This window comes from Nicotiana tomentosiformis, chromosome 7, assembly GCF_000390325.3.
Source record: "Nicotiana tomentosiformis chromosome 7, ASM39032v3, whole genome shotgun sequence".
Lineage (NCBI taxonomy): Eukaryota > Viridiplantae > Streptophyta > Magnoliopsida > Solanales > Solanaceae > Nicotiana > Nicotiana tomentosiformis.
In genome coordinates, this window is record NC_090818.1 from 71,367,673 (window position 1) to 71,390,328 (window position 22,656).

Below are 22,656 nucleotides of genomic sequence, written 5' to 3' on the forward strand. Positions count from 1 at the left end.
GCAACCCATGTTCTTTTCCTTTTTCTTTTATACTTAGGTGTTATTTGTGTTCTAACTTGATTTGAAGTGTGCTACAAGGTTGAGTGTGACTTGCAAGAAATGGTGAACTAAAAAATGGCTAAGTGTTTAAGGATCTGCGAACCGCACTTTATTTATGCGAACCACACATTTCTGTGTGCCACGGCAGGAAAGCATTCGCGGTCGCACATTTCTCATGTGGACCGCACAATTGGAATCTTGCAAAACTGTAAATTTTTTAACTCTATGAAGTTTGAGCCTGTCATTGCGGGGCTAATATGTGACCGCAAGAGGAAATATGCGGTCACACCCAAAAAAATACGGATCGCACATTAAGAGTAGAGACGGATGACTGAGGTGATAGAGTGTGGAACGCACATGGAAATCTGCGGCCGCATTAGAACTTTTTCCCTCTTAGGATTCTTAGTATAAATAGGAAATTTGAGTTTATTTTACACATTTCCTCCCCTAAAAGTCACTATTACTCTGCAAATTTCTTGAGAGATTTTCACTGTCACCACACACAACCACCTAAGCTTATACACCCAGTGCACTCACTCTATCTGGTATGTTTCATTGCATGTTAAATTTTTGTGTTAGTTTAATTTTTAAAATTTTAGTTTCTTTTTAGGTCATTTGTTATTAGAGTTCATCCATGTATCCAGGTGGGGTAGATCTGAACTGGATAGTTGATAATATAGGCTACCATGGGTTGGGTTAATGAGATTTCATGTTTATACCATGTTTTCATGTCTATTTGTGCAAGTAATTGAAAACGCTAAGTAGAAAAGAATGCCTGTGCGTAATTTTTGAAATCTGCGGCTGCACTTGAATTTGTGCTGTCCGCAGATTTATTAATCTGGGCGACCTAGTGAAGCAAGTGCATTTGCGGCCGCACTTTAATTGTGCGGAGCGCAGAAATCTTAGAGAGACTGCAATTGAAATTGTACGGACCGCAGATTTATCCTGTGGCCGCAAAACAACCTCCACATTGTCTTCAGAAGGGGGATTCTGATCTTTCACTATCTTTAGATCCTACCCCAACCCCCAGGGCAGCCCCTGCTCTAGCTCCGAGGGCAGTACACATGCCTACATCTCCATTATCTGCTCTGCGAATCTTCCAAACATTGTCGAGTCTTAACAACTGGATGCAGACAGCTACTTCAAAGCTGTCTGACATATTTAGTATTGGTGCAATGCAGTCATCTACACAGGCACCTTTCTTCTTCTGAACTGCCTCAACACCGCCAGGTTGTATTTATCCAAATCCTTCAATAGAAATTGCCGCTCAAGTGTCAAGGATTATCCACTAATATCTTCTTTTTCTTCGATCTCTCCACACTCGTGGATGTACCATCTCCCCCCTCTACCATCATTGGGGATATCCTATATAACCTATGTATCTGTGTCTAGGATCACTGCTGGCTTAGAGGTTTAACTAGCTCTTTCCGACCCCTAGGAAGTGTTGTGAGATGAAGAGACCTCATCCATGAGCTAGAATCGCACATGTGGCCTAGACTGTGCGGTTGTTTGCTCCTCCTTAATAGAGGCTGATTTGCCCTCTGAAGCTTCCCTAGACGGGACATAGGAACTTATGGATGGAAATGGTGATGATAATGTAGATTTGGCTGCAAGGGAAGCAACCTAACAATGAGAAAAAGTTGCACAGGATGCTGAGGAAGCAGCTATTAGAGATGCATAGATTATCTATCAAGAAGAGAGGGGTCGGAGAATTGCTCAAAATCAACCCTTAGCTGCAAACCAGTTCGGGAATATAGCTCCCATTCCTGGGAGATCACTGGGCGATTATGCTAGAGCGATGTACAATCAAGGCTTATCAAGTGTTAGACCACCTCAAATTGTAGCTAACAATTTTGAGTTGAAGTGAGGGTTGCTTCAAACCATTCAGAACTATTGTGTCTTCATAGGAAAGATGAGCGAAGATCCAAACACACATCTAATGAATTTCGAGAAGATTATAAACAGTTTTCAATACAATGGGGTGTCACAAGATGCAGTGTACTTAAGGGCATTCCCCTTTTCACTTAAAGATGATACAAAGAAGTGGCTTCAAAGCTTGCCCACGGGATCGATCAGAACATGGGAGGAGATGACCAGGAAATTTCTTGATAAATATTTCTCCTCATCTAAAATGGGCAAGTTTAGAAGAGAAATCTATAACTTTTGTTAGAAAGAGACTGAAACTGTTTTTGAAGCATGTGAGAGGTTTAAGGAGATTGTTAGAAAGTGTCAACACAGTGGAATTGAATTCTGGATGCAACTCCAGGACTTTTGGGATGGATTGACACCGGACTCGTGTAGAATATTGAGAAATGCAGTTGGAGGCCCTTTGATGAAGAAGACTCCAGAGGAGATAGTTACAATTCTTGATGAGTTATCTGAATATGCTAATCAGTGGCCCTCGGGGAGTGCTGAAAGAAGAAGATCAACTGGTGTTCACCAAGTTGATGCTAATACATCTGTGCAGGCATAACTTGATACTATGACTAAAGAAATCCGGAAGTTGACCTTAGCCACGATACAAAGTGAGCCTCATGTAGCCTATGATATATGTGGAAGAGGATACCCTACTCATGAGTGTCAAGCCTCAACTAAGGAAGTGAATGCTGTGGAAAATTATAATTTTAATGTAATGGGTCAGAAGCACCCCAGTTTTTCATGGAGTTCACCTGGGGGTAGCAAATGCATGGCAATAAAACAACCCCAGATTTCAGGGATAATGAGCTCCTGGTTTTATGAATCAGCCGTGGCAGCAGTTTCAGCTTTAACAGCCCAATAAACCTAGTCTAGAAGATTTCATAAAGGCCTTCATTGTGAAAATTGATGAAAGATTTGAAGTACAAAGGGCAGCAATTAAAAATTTAGAGAAGTAGGTGGGACAAATTGAAACAATATTATTTGAGAGGGTTCCATGCACTCTCCCTGCTGATACTGAAAGAAATCCTAAAGAAACAGTGAATGTTGTAACCTTGAGAAGTGGACAAGTGCTGAAAGTCCCCACCTCGATCCAAAAAGATGTGATACTTGAAAAAGAAAGTGGGGAGCAGCTGAAAAGTGATGATGACAAGAAGAAGAAAGGCCTAATGAAAGCTGAGAAAAAGAAGGAAAAAAAATCGAGAAGGGAGGAACATGAGGAGAGCAAGCATATGCCTGCGCTACCTTTCCCTCAAAATCTATGTAGAGAAACGCCGGACAAGTAGTTTGAGAGATTTCTGGATGTGCTGAAACAAGTTCATGTAAACTCACCATTCATAGAAGTGCTCTCACAAATGCCTTCTTATGCTAAATTCTTGAAAGAGATCCTTACGAAGAAGAGGAAAATAGAGGAGACCTCTGTGGTCAAGCTCACAGAGCATTGCAACATGATATTGCAAAATAAACTCCCACAAAAGTGTGGAGATCCAGGGAATTTTACTATACCTTGCTCTTTAGGAACTATTAATTTTGATAAGTCTTTATGTGATTCTGGTGCCTCAATTAATTTAATGCCTCTATCTATTTACAGGAAATATGAGAGATAAGGTATGCACCAATATCATTATAGCTGGCAGACCAAACGACTTTAATACCCGAGGGGATAGTGAAAGATATGTTAGTTCGGGTGGATAAGTTCATAGTTCCTGTGGATTTTATAGTGGTTAATATGGAGAAAAACAAGCAGGCCCCCCTCATCCTAGGAAGACCATTCTTAGTGACGGACAGGGCGATATTAGATATACATGAGAGGAAACTCATGCTTAGAGTGGATGAGGAGACTGTGACTTTCAAGATGGATGTATAAAAGGGGGTGCAAAAAGGAAAACCAGCTCCAAGTGTTGAGTGGAAAGTAAAGGGCTCGAAAGAGAAGACTGCAGTGAGCGAGAAAGATAAGTGTGGGGTGTTCCCTGAAAAGGCTGAGAAGAAGCTGTTTGCATGGAGCCCGACTTTGGCTCAGACCCCGACTAGATATTCAGGGAAGTTTTCTTTATCTTATGCTTTTTAATTGTGTGTCATGGGGAAATGCCACAACTTAAATGTGGGGTGGGGGATATTTGTATATATGTATATTAGTTTTTTTGTTAGTTGTAGTTAGTAGAGATAGAAAAAAAAAAGAGAAATATTTTAAAATTTTCGATTTTTCCTGATGATGGATACCATCGATGGGTTTCTTGAGGGATTAAAGTCGAAAGAAAAAAGACAAAAAGAATTTCGTTTGTAGGTAGTGTAATAATTCTCCCTTGATGTTTTCTTTGTACCGTTGTTTTTTCCAAGAGGTTTGTTTGAATCGGGTGTAGTTAGTTTTTATTTTAGGAGAAGGAAACCTTGTGTTGTGATTTGAATTGAAGGCAATATGTCATGACTTTATTATACCTTTAGAATAGTGAGTGCTTTAATTGTGACGCTTAGGCTCAGTTTTTTACTCTTGTATAAATACCTTAAATTGTATGATCTTAACTTTGCTTAATTGCTTTGACTAGAGTGTGTTGATAGTCCAATCCTGAGTGAGTTATGTGCCATGTATGTGTGAGTTTTTGTGTATTCTGTGCATTGCATTTGATGCCTAGAACTTGCCCCGTGTGTTTGCAAAGCAAAATAGTAGTTTTATTCAGTCTTGGAAGTGATATAGGCATTTCTTTGTTGAGCCATATGTATGCTTTTACCCGCCTAATTGTTGTGTATCTTAGTTAACCCTGTTGAGCATTTAATCCTTTTTCTTTGGCAACCACATTTCAAGCCTGACCCATTTGTTTAAATTGACCATCTATTTGAACCTTTTACCTCTCGTGAGCACTTGAATTTGTCATGAACTTTGTAAAAGTTGAAGTGTGGGGTATTGGTTTGGCTTTTGAGTGGAACTATTGAAATAAAGAGAAAGGTGCACTGCTTTGAAAAAGTAAGAGCCACTTGAATTGAAAAATAAATGAAAAAATAGTTGTATTATTATGCAAAATATTCCTTGATATTGGTGACTCTTATGTATTTGTGCTTAAAGAAGTAGGGAGTTAATGTATATTCATGTGAAGGTAGAGTTATGGTTTGACATATGTGTGGGGTATTGAACGATTAAGTGTATGTATTAAAGTGCTTAGGGAGGTGTAGTCACTCTTATATCCAAATGTATCCTACCCATCTCGCAACCTACATTACAACCAAATAAAGTCCTACTTGATCCTTGACTGAATGAGCTCAATTAATAGAGTAGTACATTACAGGCAAACCTATGGTACGTCTGTTGTGGCACATGAATGTTGTTTCTGAGAGTGAGTGAATTCTTTCTATCTTGAGTTCCTAATTGTTCTTAAATTTTATTGTGTGTGGAACTACTCTCTATTACTGTGTGATGGCACTTGATTCGTGAAGGAAAGGTAATGTCGTTGATCTCTGTGTTGGAGTAAGTGAGTGGTTGTGAAAAATGCGTGGTGCTTTTGAGTCAAACCTGTTTTAAATATTCTTGGTATGATGAGTTATGAGAGTTGTTGAAAAAGGTCGTGCCTATATGAAGTGTAGTTTGATTTCTCGAGGACGAGCAATGGTTTAAGTGTGGGGTGTTGATGGTAGGCTATAATATGGTGTTTTAGTCGCTTATTTCACTCTAATTCACTGTACTTTACTTGTGTTGAGCTTTAATTAGTAGTGTTTTGCACTTATTATGTATTTTATGCCTTGTAGATGTGATTTCGAGCTATTTAGATGTTGTGGAGGTAATTCGATCTATTTGGAGCTTTAAAGTATGAGTAAAAGCCCAAGGGATTAAGCCGGTATCATGATCAGGGGTCGAGGACCAAGTCTAGACGTCAAAAATCACGCAAAAAGAAACACTCTGAGAAATTTGCACTGCTTCAGCGCGTGGTGCGCCGCAACAATGTATTTTTGTTGCCTGGTGAATTGTTGAGCTCTCTGGATTTCCCCAGTAATTCCCTGCATGGCGCGTCGCCCCATGTGGCGCGCGTGTGCAAGTTTTACAGAGTGAAAGTCCTATTTCGGCTAGGAAAGGGTGATATCGTCTGGGGCCGACCCTATTTGGTATAAATACATGGAAAAACACTATTTTCTAGACTTTTAGACATACTTCGGACCTAAAGAGGAGTTGGAAGAACACAAGCACAAGGATTTCATCATTCCTTCCTCACTCAAGACCCTAGTTTGGATTGAATTTATGTTTTCCTATACTTTAATTTTATTTGTGATGAATTTCTCCATATCTATGGAGTAGTTACATTTAGGGTTTAATGGATTTGGTGTATTGATGATTGTTTGTAGATTATAACTCTAGTTTTATGTATTGAATCGTTTTCAGATGAATTAAATGTTACATCTATATTCACTTTTTTCATGTAATCGAAAGAGACATAACTTGTGATATCTTTGCATTATATTTTTGGTTGAGTTCATAGATTCTTCTAAGTAATCGAAAGAGGCTAGTTGAATCATTGATTAGACCTAGTTAGGAGAATAATCGAAAGAGGTTTTCCTAAAGACCAATCCATTATGCACTCTTGCATATCTTCATGTGCTTAGTTCCAAGGTTTAAAGCTTAAGTTAAAATAGTGTCCGGATGTCGATTTATGTGTAAATGACCCCGAAATAGAGTTTTAATTATTCCAATAGCTCCATATGGTGATTTTGGACTTAGGAGCGTGTCCGAAAAAGTATTTGGAAGCCCGTAGCTAAATTAGGCATTGCACCTTAGTCGTGCTTGGTAGCGCATGGCACTAGTCGTCTCCCCAGGGTTATATTCATACACTTGGAGTGCTTGTGGTCAACATTCGGGCATTTCCTAAGTATAAGCATTTCGGTGTGATGGGTGGTTCCTTATTGATTGTTATGTGTAGATCGGGTGGCACGCTGCCATAGGTATATTGGTTTGGATCAGGTGGCACGCTGCCATGGGTATATTGTTTGGATCGGGTGGCACGCCGCCACAGATATATTGTTTGGATCATGTGGCATACTGCCACATGTATGTTGTGTCGATCGGGTTGCGTGTTGCAATGATGTCATATTTGGATCGGGTTGCATGCCACAACAATGTCTTGTTTGGATCGAGTTACACGCTGCAACAATGTCATATTTGGATCGGGTTGCACGTCGCAACAGTGAGATGTTAAGTACGGTTCCTTATACTTATTTTGTGTGTCTTGTTTCTTATCTCTAAGATGGATCCATAACATCGGTTTGGCCGTTTTATTCGCTACGCGTGCTGGATGGTTGTTTGCCTGAGTTCGTTCTTCCCTATGGGTCACATTCGAGTTGTAGCTTGTTGGCGTTTTGATGGCACTATATGAGATTTTAGACAGTGTATGAGGTGGCTTATTGCCCGAGCAACTTGTACTGGGTGAGACAAGGTTATTTGACCTGAGATCATTGCGATCGAATTATATTAAAGAGAAAATATCGTTATTCACTTCAAAATGAGGTAATGATACTTGACAGGTGGAGAGACTCCATGATTTATTGATTTGACAGGTGGTTATGAGTTTCTGCACATCTCTTTCGTCGTGGAAGTATTGCGAGAGTTGGAACATGACATATATGTATTATGAGGTGTATTACGGGCACCAGATTTGTGAAATTGTAGCGATTTTGGTCGGAAGATGTTATTATGTGCAAACGACTTATGTGGTGCAAGGTGTGATTTCAACATAGGTGCATGATTATGTTTAGGTCCAGTGTATAGTGATTGATGCGGTGTTTGTATGTTAGAATAGGGTCTCGTGGAGAATTCCAGATGTTGGAATTTGGTTCTAAGGCTTGTTAGCTAAGGTTATAGGAAGGATCTTCAATCTGGCTCGAGCTAATTTGCTCACATGGGTCATGGTGGCACGGGTAGGCGCACGAGGTGTTAAATAGGGATTTTGGACAACTCTGGGATGATTCTTGGCATGTTCAAGGACGGACGTATGTTTAAGTGGGGAGAATGTAACGACCCGAACAGTCATTTTGAGCTCTAGTGCATCGTTCGGTGGTTTGCGGTCTAGAGTAGCTTCACTTCATGTTTTGTGACTTGTACGTGTGGTCAGAATTGAATTTCGGGAAGTTCGAAATTGTTTCGGACGGAAAATTATCAATTCAGATGCTTTAAGTTGGAAGAGTTGACTAAAGTTTGACTTTTGAGTAAACGACCTCGAAATCGGGATTTGAAGGTCCTGATAGGTCTGTATGATGATTTCAAACTTGGGCATATGTTCGGGTTGAGTATCGGGTAGTCCGGGAGGATTTCAGCGCTCAATTTGGAAAGTCAGCATTTTGAAAGTTTTAGAATTTCATAAGTTTGGTTTGAAGTTGATTTTGATGTTATCGATGTCTGTTTGGGATTCAGAGCCTTAGAATAGGTTCGTATTGTGATTTATGACTTGTGCGTAAAGTTAGCGTCATTACGGAATGTTTAAGTACGAATCAGATGCGTTCGTCGAAGTTTGAATGTTTAAATGTTGAGAGGAAGGTTTTGATCGTTGATTCGTAGTTTTGATGTTGTTTGGTATGATTTGAGGCCTCGAGCAGGTTCGTGTTATGTTTTGGGACTGGTTGGTGTGATTGGATGGGGTCCCAGGGGCCTCGGGTGTGATTTGGAGTGGTTTCAGACCATATTTTCTTGTTTTGCAACTACTGGTGCTGGTGTCTGGTTTTGTTCTTCGCGAACGCTAAGGGTCTCATGCGTTCGCGAAGAAGGATTTTTGGGCTATTGGGATTTGCTCATCGCGAACGCGGCACAGAGGTCGCGAATGCAGAGAAGAGCAGAGGCAACCTACGCGAACGCGACACGAAGGTCGCGACCGCGAAGAAGTTTGGGTGGCTGCGAGGCAGAAGGCCTTTGCAAATGCGAGGGGCAAAGCGGGAATGCGAAGGGCAGGGGAAGCTGGGCATCGCAAACGCGATCAGGTGATCGCGAATGTGAAGAAGAGCGGGCCTGGGTAGACTTGATACTTATACGGGATTTGGTTCGAGGGGATATTTTCGTCATCTACGGCAAGGTAGGTAATTCCCACATAATGTTAGTTAATTACATGGATTCTACAAGGATTTAAACATGAAATTTTGTAGAAATTGTGGGATTTTGAAGAAAACCTAAAATTTGGTATTTTTAGATTTTTGCCACGAAATTGGACATGGAATTAGAAATAAATTATATATTTGAGTTCGTGATATTATGGGTAATGATTATCTTCAAGAAGTTTCGAAATCCGGGTACGTGGGCACGAGGGTTGACTTTGTTGACTTTTCGAGTGGAGTTGGAAATTATTATAAATTATTAAATTATACGCATTTGGAGTATATTTTGATTGAATTGCACATTGTATGACTAGTTTCGGATCGTTTGGCTTTGAATTAAAGAGTTAGAGAGGCATTGCAGCCGGTTATGGAACTTCGGAGCGAGATACATCTTTTGTCTAACCTTGTGAGGTAAAAACTACCTCTAGGTGATGTACTTATTATGTGCTACTTATTGTGGGTGCTACGTACGCACGAGGTGACGAGAGTCCGTATGTAGCTAAAGTATGTTTATGTCCGGGTAGACTTAAGACTTTATCATGTAATATTTGTATTATTTGAACTCATTTTTGCTAGCTTAATTAAGTGAATTTATAATTGAAATTGATTTAGGAATATACATTAGGCCGAACCTTATCAACTTGAGTTGTTGGAAAAATATCTGATAAACGGTAAATGGTATATCCACTTTATGCTCATGTACTGTATTGTAAGCATGTGTCTCGTAATTTGATAAGTTCCTTCTTTTCTTATGGAGCGGGCCGAACGTCTCAGCAGTATAATGAAATGCATCTCTAGTTCGTGCCGGTCGACCCTCGGCAGTGTACACACCACTCTGGATCGGGTCGTACGATCTCAGCATAATCGTGCGTTATATCGCTAGCAATTTGAATATTCACGATTATCCTTCCACTGATGCCTGGCATTTTATATGGTATTCCTTATCCGTTTGATATTGGAACTTGATATTTTCTGAGTTGTTGAGAGATATGATACGAGATTGAGAAATTTATATCGTAAAAAGAAATTTTGAAAGATCATGTTAGTTACATGTGTTACCTCACTGCTACTATTGTGCTTGATATCTGTTTATGAATTATCATACTGATTTATTGGACCACTAGTAAGTGTCGATGTCGACCCCTTGTCACTACTTCTACGGGGTTAGACTAGATACTTACTGGGTACGCATTGATTTACGTACTCATGCAGCACTTCTATACTAAATGTGTAGGATCTGACAGGTTCATCTGGCGGACATATTGGCGCGTAGGCGCAACTGCTGAGGAGACTTTATGGTAAGCTGCATTCCAGATTACGTATCGCAGCCCACAGAGTCTCCATCGCACTATTAACTTTATCTGTCTTATTTGCATTCCAGACACAAATGATGTATTATTATTGTACTCAGTAAATGCTTATCCACTTGTGACACCGGGTTTTAGGATATTCTAGTTGATGCTTACGAATTTGCATATTATTATCACCCTTTATTTTTATGCATTACTAATTATGTATTTACCCGTGATTTTAAAGGTGTAAATTTCTTTACTTAATAAAATTTATGATTTTGAAAGTAATAAAATGAATAATTAACGTGATAGTTCACCGTTGGCTTGCCTAACGACGACGTTTGGCGCCATCACAGTCTATAGTAGGTTTTGGCGTTTCTCTTGATCTTATATACAGAAAGGAAACAAATTACTTTTAAGTGATTCTTGTAAAAATAAAATAAAGACATTGATTATCGGCAGAGGCGGGGTCGAGATTTGAAATTTATGGGTTCTGATTTTGTCATCGAACCCACAACTCATTTTAGTTACTGGATTCGTAATTAAATATTAATACATATTTACTAAAAAATTTAATACAAATATAATATTTAATCAAAAGTTATTAGATTCATCCGAACTTGTAGTTAATCATCTAGCTCCGTCTTTGATCATCGGGGAAGACATATCCTTACAAACTAAAAAGAGGGTAAATGCAATAACAAAAAGGTTTTAAGACTTTAAGGTGGAAAGATGTCATATAAAAACTCCCCGGGTACATTCAGTTACTGCGACATAAATTAAACTTTACAGTAGATAAGATAAAATATACGAAAATTATCGTACTATATCATTATCTGTCTTGAAATCAAGTTAAGCTTTTGATAAAAATATATTCATGCTAGAGCTGGCATCTATAGTCCTTACCTATAAATTAGCACAAAATTATTAAAAAAATTAAAAAGTACTGTAAAAAACCTCATTCATTCTTCCAATCTTTTAGATTTTAATAAGCTCATTCTACTAACAATATATTACTTTGCATATTTGTTCCTCTTAATGGTAGTGAAGATACATTTTATGATTATTGAATCCCGACTTGCTATTCTAGAAAATTTTCTGTCTCTTCTTCTGGAAAATCTAGAGATAGAACCATCCTTCTTAAGAAATATGCCATATTTTTCTTTATTTAATTCTTATGTAACTTTATTATTTGTAACCGTATGATCCACTACAACAATTTATTTCACGAAAATTCCCATATTCTGATACAATTCTTGCAATTTCTTCATATCTTATAATTTATATATGTTATTTAACTTTTATGATTCATAACTCATCAATATCTAAACTTAATTATCACCACCTAATTTCTCAAGCTAAGACACTATTATTATCCAACTATTATCATAATTGGCTTCTCCTTAGGTTACAACTCAAAAGTAAATGCAAAACATGATTGTCTTTAGGTTACAACTCAAAAAAAATAATTACGTATAGTATGTCTAATATGGGCAAATATCTCCTTTTCTCACTCACCATCATTTATTCTTAAAATAATCTTACTTTCTTAATTAATTATTATTTATCCCTTCTAGTTAGCTGCATAAAAACCAATCAATAGATAGAAGGGTTGACAATTGTAACAAACAATCAAGTTATTACTTATAAAGGGATAACTCAGAAAAAAGTTTGACTTTCACAAGTAATATATATACCTTATTGTTTTAATAATGCCAACTAGGGTGAATTGAGTATCATATTATCAATCCATTAAAAGGATAAGAATTTCTAACTCTCAAATCAACACATTACATAGAAACAATAGTAAAATTATTTTAAAGACAGCAAGTTTGAGAGTACTCCAAAGCACCTTTAAATAGTCCATATTTTTTACTTTGAATGTTAACTCAAAAACCACAAGAATTATCTCTAGTATTCTTTAGTTTCAGCCATGGCAAAGAAACCTAGCATTGGTCGTCAAAAGATCAAAATTGCCAAAATAGAGGTGAAAAATTATCTCCAAGTTACCTTCTCAAAACGTCGTTCTGGACTTTTCAAGAAAGCTAGCGAACTATGCACACTTTGTGGTGTTGAAATAGCTATCATAGTTTTTTCTCCTGCAAGAAAAGTTTTTTCTTTTGGTCACCTTAATGTTGAGTCCATTATCGAAAGATTCCTGTCAAGAAATCATAATCCAATTTCTAATTCATCACTTCATCTTGTTGAGGCTCATCGAAATGCTAGTATTCGTGAGCTCAATTTGCAATTAACTCAGATTCTTGCTGAGCTTGAAATTGAGAAGAAAAGAGGAGAATCACTTGATCAAATGAGGAAAATTAGTCAAAGTCAATATTGGCGGGAAGCTCATATAAGTCAACTTGGTTTGCATGAACTTGAACAATTAAAGGAATCCATGGAGATTTTAAAAAATAATATGACAAATCAAGCAAGCAAGTTTATGGTTGAGATTACAGCTAACTCTTCTTTTTATTTTGGTGTTAATGGTAATGGAATATTTGACAACTATGATATCAAGCCAGCTCAAATTATGGTTGCTTCAAATAATCTTCATAACCATAACTTTGGTTTTGATTCAGCTGGATTATTTTAATTATGTTCTAGTTTCCCTCTTATTATTAACTAAAGCCAACGAGTACCTCACTAGTTGATCTTTGATACAAGTTTTTCAAGTTCTCAGTTTGTGTATTGATTGCCTATATATGAGCAACAATAAATGGTTGCCCTTATAAATCAATATGTTAGTAATTGCATAATATTTTGCAATCCTTCTATTGCTATTATCATGTTATTACTTCCCCAGCAATTACCTTCATCCATTGCTTTTCATTAACAAAATCATGTCTTTATTTCTTAGTGTGAAGTTGAGTTCTACCTTCCCTAATTTATACAAATAATATATATCCGTCAAATAATTTCTCTGAAAGAACATATATCAAGCATTCTTACCATGTAAAATAATTAATGTGGAAAAGATGAATACATTTTCTTGTAAGCAGAATAATAAAACATACGGTTGTTATTACAATTATAAGCTTAAGTAATAAACCAAATAAAAATCATATTAAAGCTTTAGTAAATCAATGGAAAGTGGCACTAACGTGTGACCTCACTGTCAATAAAAGGTGGAATAAAGACTATAAGAAACCACATTCAAATTTTAACAATGAAATAAAATACTAAGAAAATGTAAAATAAAGATTGCAACATGACCGGTTTAGTTTTAGCAATCTTTCTCAGCTTCTTCACCTTGACTTTGGCAGCAATATTATTCCTTCTCTTCTGATGTCGCTCTTCCTTAAACTTCTCCCGGGTCTCAACTCTTTCTTTCCATTTCTCCCTACTTTTCTCATTCCTCCTCGTCTCCTTCTTCATACTTTGCTTCGGTTTAGAAGGGTTATCATACGCTTCCACTCCCATTGCCCTCTTTGCTGCTGCCTTCCATAATTCCCTCTCTGCTACCTTCCGATTCTCCCTCTTTACCTTTTTCTGCCTCTTCACTCTTTTTAATTCTTTCGCTTTTGATGCTTTCCTCTTCTTCTTCTTATCATCACCATCGTCTCAGATTTTGACTTTTCCAAACTCTATTTCCTTGCCATTCACTCCTCTTTCTCTTCTTCGATTTTGCATTATTTTCAACTCTATGGCTATTAGGTTTGTTGTTCTTGCCAGTACCTCGGTTGTTACCAAAGAGCATTTCGATCTTTTTGCGTAGCCTTTGCATCATCTGTTCGCGAGTAACACATGAGGGATTAGGGTTACCATTAATACTATTAGGCTTATTGGTTTTTTCAGTTTCTGAAGGGAGTGAATGAGGAGTCGGAGGATGGAGAACTGATTTTTCTTATCAAGGTCAAGAAGGTTGCGATGGGCGATTTTGAGGTATGCTTTATTTCGTTTCTTTAAGGAGGCCTTTTCAACTTTGGAGAGGTCGCCTTGGTGCTGCAGTTTGCTGTGGGAGACAGGAGTGAAAACTCAAGGACAATGTGTCCTAATGAAAATTACTTGAATGAAGTTTTATATTCCAATTCCTATTGAATGTATACAATTCATGAGTACCAGCTCACTCTCTACGAACTCTCTCGCTAAGAGTACTTCCAAAATTCACGACAAAAGAACTCTGTAATCCAAACCCTAAATCTTAACATTATTTGAATAAATTTTGAATTTTCTGTTGTATATAGGTTAGTAAGATAACTTCGGACTATGTCAAAATCTTTATTTTGATCAAGGGTCTAGTGCAATGTCTTTGATGCTAACTATCCTTTCTTCCTTCTTTGCATTGTTGCTGCATGAAAGAATTTAGTATTTACATCTTGTATATGGTCGAAGTCGAGCTCGATTTCGATTTCGTAGATTAGGTTTGAAACATGATAACCACGGACTGAAGACCGACCTCGAGTCTCACCGAGCTAGTACCCGAGGTCGGAAAACCTGCCTTCGAGGAAAATTGAGTCTGGTGTCGACCTTTGCCTCGAACGAGCTCAGGGATAAATAATAGAATACCAAAATATCTGCGAACCAGACGAATATTACGGCGAGAATCTCGGCACGTATCAGCAAGAAACCGGTAATCAGCAAATCAAGAGATTTTTACCTTTTATAGAAATGTACCTAGAATAGGACTCATTTACTATATAAAGGGGGTCTGATAATTCATTCAAGAAAGTCAAACTCTTTGAAGTGTCTTTGGTTCCAGGCTAAAATACAAAAATGTCAAACTCTCAATCAGTAGTTATTCATGTTGACAACGAGTCCGGTCACCAAGGTGAAAATAACAACATAGCGCCTAGTAACGAGATACCACCTCCTGATCCCGTTGGAATTCCGATCGCAGATCCGATTGACGCTAATTCACATGTGGCTATCGATATAAACTTGCCTACTGACCCCGAAAATAGCGTTCGTGGTGTAGCCCGATCGGCAACTCGAAACATGCAAAACGCTGAAGGAGACGGGATCAGTCTACGAGTGATCTTCGAAATGTTGCAGGCTCAACATGCGGTGATAGCTTAGTTATAGAACTAAAGCCATCCACCGAGTAGGGTTGAGCCCGATCCTCCCCAGGAAGTCACCTGCAGGGATGAACCAGTCATAGAAAAGTCGAACGAATACGAATAGGGGGCTAACCCCGAGATCATAAAAATGCTCGAGGAGATGACAAAACAGATAGAATTAGGGGAGAAGAAGATCGTGGCTAACGACAAAAAGGTGGAAACCTACAATTCCAGGGTAGACCAAATCCCAGGAGCACCTCCGATATTGAAGGGCCTGGATTCCAGAAAGTTCGTGCATAAACCTTTTCCACCGAGCGCGCTCCGAAGCCGATCCCCAAGAAGTTCCGTATGCCCGAAATACCCAAGTATAATAGAACGACCGACCCAAACGAGCATGTAACCTCTAATACATATGCTATCAAAGGGAATGACCTGGAGGACGATGAGATCGAGTCTGTTCTGTTGAAAACATTAGGGGAGACCCTGTCGAAGTGAGCTATGATATGGTATCACAATTTACCTCCTAATTCTATTGACTCATTTGCTATGCTTGCATATTCTTTCGTAAAAGCACACGCAGGTGCCATCAAGGTCGAGACTAGGAAATCAGACCTTTTCAAAGTCAAATAGAAGGATAACGAGATGCTTAAAGAGTTCGTGTCTCGTTTTCAAATGGAACGAATGGATCTGTCGTCGGTCCCTGATGATTGGATTGTTCAAGCTTTCACTCAGGGACTTAATATTCGAAGCTTGGTGGTTTCACAGCAGCTGAAGCAAAACTTAATAGAATACCCGGATGTTACATGGGCCGACATGCATAACCGATATCAATCGAAAATCAGAGTCGAAGATGATCAACTCGGGGCTCCTTCGAGGTTTGTCTATCCTGTCAGAACCCTCGACGGAGTCAAGAGAGATGTCGATCGCGAACTGATGCCAAACTTGAATCAGTATCAGCCATATAACGGAGATCTTAGAAGCAGCGGGTCCGGGCAACTCCATGAGAAATGAAAGGAAAAATGAGCGAGGTCAAAGCAGCCGGGGACTTATAAACAAAAATGGCTTCGACAGGTCAAAAGACGCACAGAGGCTATCAGAATATAACTTCAATGTCAATGTTTCCATCATTATATCAACTATCGGGTGCATCAAAGATACCAAATGGACTCGACCTCTACAGTCTGATCCAACCCAAAGGGATCCTTACCAGATGTGCAAATATCATGCCATTCACGGTCACAGAACAAAAAATTATCGACAGTTAAGAGAGAAAGTTGCCCGTCTATTTAACAATGGGCACTTTCGGGAGTTCTTGAGCTACCGAGCCAAGAATCATTTCAGGAACATGGATTCTAACAAACAGACAGATCAAGAAGAACCTCAACATGTCATTAACATGATCATTGGAGGGGTTGATATCTCATAGGGGCCGATGTTGAAACGCACCAAAGTATCCATCACTAGGGAGAAACAAACTCGAGACTACTTATCGGAGGGAACTTTATCTTTCAACGACAAGGATGCGGAAGGGATCATGCAGCCCCACAACGATGCACTGGTAATATTTGTACTCGTAAATAAAATTCGGGTTAAACGTATGTTAATTGATCCATGTAGCTCAGCCAACATCATTCGATCATGGGTCATGAAGCAGCTCGGTCTACAAGACCAAATCGTGCTTGTAGTTTGAGTTCTGAACGGATTCAACATGGCATGTAAGACTACTAAGGGTGAAATAATGTTACTTGTAAACACCGTCGGGACCATCCAGGAGACTAAATTTTATGTGATCAAAGGGGACATGAGGTATAACGCTTTATTCGGGAGGCCATGGATCCACAACATGAGGGCGGTACCCTCGACAATACATCAGGCACTAAAATTCCCAACACATGATAGAGTCAAAAGAGTCTATGGATAATAGCCGGTTGCGAAGGAAATGTTCGCGGTCGCGGAGGTGATACCGACATCTACAATTTCAACATCTAAGGGCCCAAACCAGATGGTAAATAACGGGGCCAAATAGAAGTCACTGATACTATCTTCTACAGATTCGGACAAACAAAAGGAAGTCGAGGATGATGATTATGGGGTTTCCAGATCTTTCATAGCCCCCGATGATTCCGATGCCACTAAATCGATGGTCGAGGAGTTGGACCAAGTCATATTGAGAGAAAGCTTGCCCGATCGAAAGGTATACCTGGGCACGGAGCTAAGCTCCGAGCTAAGGGAAAAACTCATTCAATTTCTTATAACTAATGAAGATTGTTTCGCTTGGTCCCACCTCAATATGACAGGAATCCCGCCGGAGATAACCACTCACAAGCTAAGCCTGGACCCAAACTTTCACCCTGTTAAACAGAAGAGGAGACCCAGTCCGAGATCAAGCATGCTTTTATCAAGGATGATGTATCTAAACTTCTTAAAATAGGGTATATTCGGGAGGTTAAATACCCGGATTGATTAGCAAACATAGTGGTAGTCCCTAAAAATAGGAATAAACTAAGAATGTGTGTAGAATACAAAGATTTGAATAAGGCATGCCCGAAAGACTCTTTTCCTTTGCCCAACATAGACCGTACGATCGATGCCACGGCCGGCCACGAGATCCTCAGTTTTCTCGACACCTATTCCGGGTACAACCAAATATGGATGGACTCGGGTGATCAGGAAAAAACTTCCTTCATAACTAAATAGGGCACATACTGTTATAACGTAATGTCGTTTGGATTAAAAAATACTGGTGCTACTTACCAACGCCTAGTAAATTGGATGTTCGAGGAACAAATAGGAAAATCAATGGAAGCTTACATTGATGATATGTTAGTTAAGTCCCTGCAAGTAGAGGACCATTTAAAATATTTGCAAGAAACCTTCAGCGTACTGAAGCAGTACAATATGAAGCTGAACCCAGAAAAATGTGCGTTTGGAGTAGGGTCAGGTAAGTTCCTCGGATTCATGGTATCCAATTGGGGAATCGAGATCAATCCCGATAAAATCAAAGCCATTGAAGATATCACGGTTGTGGACAGCGTAAAGGCTGTGCAAAGGTTAACCGGACAAATAGCCGCCCTGGGGCAATTTATTTCGAGGTCGTCTGACAAGAGCCATCGAATCTTCGCATTGTTGAAGAAGAAGAACAACTTCTCGTGGACCCCGGAATCCCAACAAGCTTTGGAGGAACTTGAGGTATTTATCGAGCCCGCCCCTACTTTACATACCGAAGACAGACGAACAACTGTACTTGTACTTTGCGGTCAAGGAGATAGCGTTAAGTAGAGTCCTAGTTCGGGAAGAGCAAAGTACGCAATTTCCAATTTACTATGTTAGTAGGACCTTAGGTGAGGCCGAAACTAGGTACCCTCACCTGGAAAAACTGGTGCTCGCTTTGCTAAGAGCCTCTAGGAAGCTAAAATCGTACTTTCAATGTTAACCCATATGTATCGTAACTACTTACCTATTGAGGAACGTTATGCATAAGCCCGAACTCTCGGGCCGATTGGACAAATGGTCCATAGAAATAAGTGGGTACGATATTGAGTATCAACCTCGGACCGCCATTAAGTCTAAAATTTTGGCAGACTTTGTGGCCGACTTTACACCGGCCCTAATACCCGAGGTCGAAAGAGTGTTATTAGTTAACTCAGGAACTTCCTCGAGAATTTGGCCTCTTCATGGACGGTGCCTCAAACGCAAAAGGGTCTGGACTTGGCATCGTACTAAAGCCACCAACAGGTAATATAATTAAACAATCTACTAAGACTGTGAAATTGACTAACAACGAGGTCGAATATGAGGCTATGATTGCAGGCCTTGAACTAGCCAAGATCTTGGGGGCAGAGGTGATCAAAGCCAAGTGCGACTCCCTCCTTGTGGTAAAACAAGTCAATGGAACATTCGAGATCAGAGAAGAACGAATGCAAAGATACTTGGAATAATTACAGGTGACATTACATCGGTTCAAATAATGGACTTTACAACACGTACCTCGGGATCAAAACAGTGATGCCCATGCGCTCGCTAACTTAGGGTCGTCGGTCGAAGACGACGAGTTCAACTCGGGAGAAGTCGTACAACTTATGAGATCGGTGGTGGAAGAAGGCCACGCCGAGATCAACTTGACGAGCCTAACTTGGGACTAGAGGAATAAGTACATGGAATATCTCAGATCTGGTAAACTGCCCTCGGATCCAAAAAAGTCGATGGCCCTACGTACAAAGGCGACCCGATTTAGCCTTTCCAAAGACAAAACCTTGTTTAGAAGAACATCTGATGGTCCACTTGCAATATGTTTAGGGCCAGGTGATACTGAGTATGCTTTGAGGGAAATCCATGAATGTACATGTGGAAATCATCCGGGCGCCGAATCACTGGTTCGGAAAATAATCAGGCCGATTATTACTGGATCAACATGGAAAAAGATGCAAAGGAGTTCGTTCGAAAATATGATGAATGCCAAAGACACGCTCCGATGATCATTGATCCGGGGAGCTGCTGCATTCGGTTTTGTCAACATGGCCATTCATGAAGTGGGGAATGGGCATCGTTGGCCCCCTTCCATGGGCACCCGGTAAGGCTCAATTTATATTGTTTATGACGGACTATTTTTCTAAGTGGGTGGAAGCCCAAGCATACGAGAATGTCAGGGAGAAGGAAGTCATCAATTTCATTTGGGACGACATAATATTCCAATTCAGAATACCGGCCGAGATTGTATGTGACAATTGGAAACAATTCATCGGAAGCAAAGTAACCAAATTCCTTGAAGAGCACAAGATCAAAAGGATTTAGTCAACACCCTACCACCCTAGTAGGAATGGAAAAGACAAATCAACCAACAAAACCATACTCCAAAACCTTAGAAAGAGGTTAACCGATGCCAAAGAAATATGGAAGAAAATACTACCCGAAGTCCTATGGGCATACTGTATGTCCTCGAAGTCCAGTACCGGGGCTACCCCGTTCTCTTTAGGTTATGGCACCGAAGATATGATCCCGATCGAAGTAGGAGAACCAAGTATCAGACTACGATATGCAACGAAGTAATCAAACGACGAGGCTATGAGTACGAGCCTGGAGCTATTAGATGAAAGGCGCGAAGCCTCCCTTGTCCGATTGGCCTCCCAAAAACAGCGGATTGAAAGGTATTACAATCGAAGGGCCAACCTTAGACATTTGAATATTGGGGACTTGGTACTAAGGAAGGTCACACTAAGCACCCGAAACCCGAACAAAGGAAAATTGGGGCCAAACTGGGAAGGACTGTACCAAATTGTCGAGATCACCGGAAAAGGATCCTACAAACTCGGAACAATGAACAACGAGCAACTACCGAACAACTAAAATATAACTTACTTGAAGCGATATTACTGCTAAGGTACAACCCCATTCTTTTTTTATTTACATTTTAAACTAACGCTTGCAGGTAACCAACAAGGGATGATACGAGATTTTAGGTCAGAAAGCACGTGTTGCACTCTTTTTCCCTTGAACCAGTTTTCTCCCAAATGGGTTTTCCAGCAAGGTTTTTAACGTGGCAACCAGTAAATCATGCTAACTTAAAGTTGAAGACCGGCTACAAGCCGATGATAATCACAACAGCATTCAAGCCATTTCTTCGATCAACCCCGAATACTGGGGGGCATTACCCTCAGATATCGACTTTAGCATGGAAAGAGATTTCAAGATTGAAGGTTCTAGATCGATAGAATTCATTATAAGGGCCAAACGGTCAAATGAACCGTGCTCACATAGACTGCTCGGACCCTGGCACAAAGACAGTATACATGTGTAACTATTATGCACAAAAATGAAAAGAAGTCTCTTCCTTGCGCATACACCTCTTGTCCTATAAACTTTTTCTTACATTTCTCGAAGAATTTCCTACATATGAATCCCTAAAGGTATTGAGCCCAAGGGCCACCTTAATCCGCGTTCGAACAATCATGTTTACTCGGGGACTACCGCCCGAAAACAAACTCGGATGGTCCAAGCCATCAGACCTCGGGGGCATAAGCTTATTTGGCATTCCCCGAATTAAAAGGCTACAACTGTGACAAGATAATAAAATCCGAGGGCGCAAAGCTTATTTGGCATTGCCCGAATTCGAAAAGACTGATTATATTAAAATAAGTTCGGAGATGTTCGAGACTTGTAACAAAAACAAGGCCTTCAAAAAATCTTCATAACCGGTTCTAAAGGCTACCTTTGGCAAACTATAAACCTAAACTACTTTGGGAAAAAGTTTTCGGTAACATCGAATCCCCACGATGCCTTAAAACAAAATAATTTTAAAGGCAACATTTGTTCGATCCTTCAAACATAACCTAACTATTTCATGCTAAGGCATTTCGATCTTTGCGAATACAGATAAAAAAGCAAAGGAAAAATTCAAAAGCTATGAAAGGGAAAAAGCCTTATATATATATCAAAAATTCTTTTTACAAGAGCTGAATAGACCCGATACAATTCTTTTACAAAGGCGGAACGGCCTCAACAAAAAGATGATACAAAAAACAAAAGGCAAAACGCCTAAAAAGATCCTAAATGGCCTAGTCTTCATCGGGGGCCACGTCATCACCTACAGGGTCTTCGCCACTATCAGACTCACCTGAATCTTCATACCCCTCGAAGTCTTCCTCTTCCGGATAAGCCAGCTTCCTGACCTTGGCTTCATATATCTTGGCATTCTCGATTTCAGCCAATAAATCAAAATCCCGAGCATGGACTCCCTCGAGGGGCTCCCTTCGGGATTTCCACTTTGCGTGCTTCACCATATTTCTCGCTTGGTCCTGAGTCGCCTCGGCATCATCCTTGTGTTGAGCCACCCTATCATCGACCTCGACAACCTCTGACTTGGACACCTCAAGATCCTTGGCCAGATTTTCTTGATCGGACACAACCGAGTTCAGCTGAGACTGGTCCTTTTCTTATTTGTAGTTTATCTATCTTTAGTAGTTATTGTTCATTAGTTTCTTTATTTTTGTAGTTTAGTTCTTGTTTTGTTAGTAGCTTCTATTTATGTTTTTGTAGATAATAAGCCTTTGATTTTCTTAATGCTACGGTTATTTCCAACGGTAGTTTTTGTGTGAACCGGGTGACTCATCCCAACGATGGATGGCGTGACAACCTTCTTAAGGGAATGAATCTATTTTTGTGTTTAGGTAATAATAATAGTAGTAGTAATGAATAAAATGCCTAATCAAATCATTCTCGAAAAAGAGTTATTCATGCTTCATTTGGTACAACACACTTAACTACGTGCTTATGGCTTGAAACTAGATTTTTGAAAGAAATTTACTCTAGTTAGTGACTTTGAGACTCTTTAGTTGACTTTTGTAATCATCGAGTGGCTTATT

At 39.6% G+C, this 22,656-nt stretch overlaps 2 protein-coding genes and 1 non-coding gene across 3 annotated transcripts; 1 reads left to right on the top strand and 2 right to left on the bottom strand.

Annotated features, from left to right (window-relative positions):
• Nucleotides 1-2,176: 2,176 nt before the first annotated feature.
• On the bottom strand, nt 2,177-2,283 carry LOC117278760 (small nucleolar RNA R71). Its single transcript, XR_004509110.1, has one exon. It is a non-coding gene; the product is annotated as a small nucleolar RNA R71 (small nucleolar RNA).
• A 9,951-nt stretch (nt 2,284-12,234) lies between these two features.
• LOC104098782 (agamous-like MADS-box protein AGL62) lies at nt 12,235-12,894 on the top strand. Its single transcript, XM_009605604.1, has one exon. It carries the CDS (start codon nt 12,235-12,237, stop codon nt 12,892-12,894), a length of 660 nt encoding a protein of 219 aa, XP_009603899.1.
• A 560-nt stretch (nt 12,895-13,454) lies between these two features.
• Nucleotides 13,455-22,074, bottom strand: LOC104098781 (uncharacterized). The gene is made up of 2 exons (XM_070180504.1): nt 21,883-22,074; nt 13,455-13,844 (listed from the first exon to the last, which is right to left on the bottom strand). The coding sequence occupies exons 1-2, from the start codon at nt 22,072-22,074 to the stop codon at nt 13,455-13,457; spliced, it is 582 nt and encodes a 193-aa protein (XP_070036605.1).
• Nucleotides 22,075-22,656: the final 582 nt, after the last annotated feature.

What these genes read in the sequence shown, in the direction of transcription:
- LOC104098782 (XM_009605604.1), top strand. Translation starts at nt 12,235, where the DNA reads ATGGCAAAGAAACCTAGCATTGGTCGTCAAAAGATCAAAATTGCCAAA.
- LOC104098781 (XM_070180504.1), bottom strand. Translation starts at nt 22,074, where the DNA reads ATGGTGAAGCACGCAAAGTGGAAATCCCGAAGGGAGCCCCTCGAGGGA. An exon ending in CTGATAGTGGCGAAGACCCT is followed by an intron (nt 13,845 to 21,882) that starts GTAGGTGATGAC and finishes GGTGATGATAAG; the next exon opens with AAGAAGAAGAGGAAAGCATC.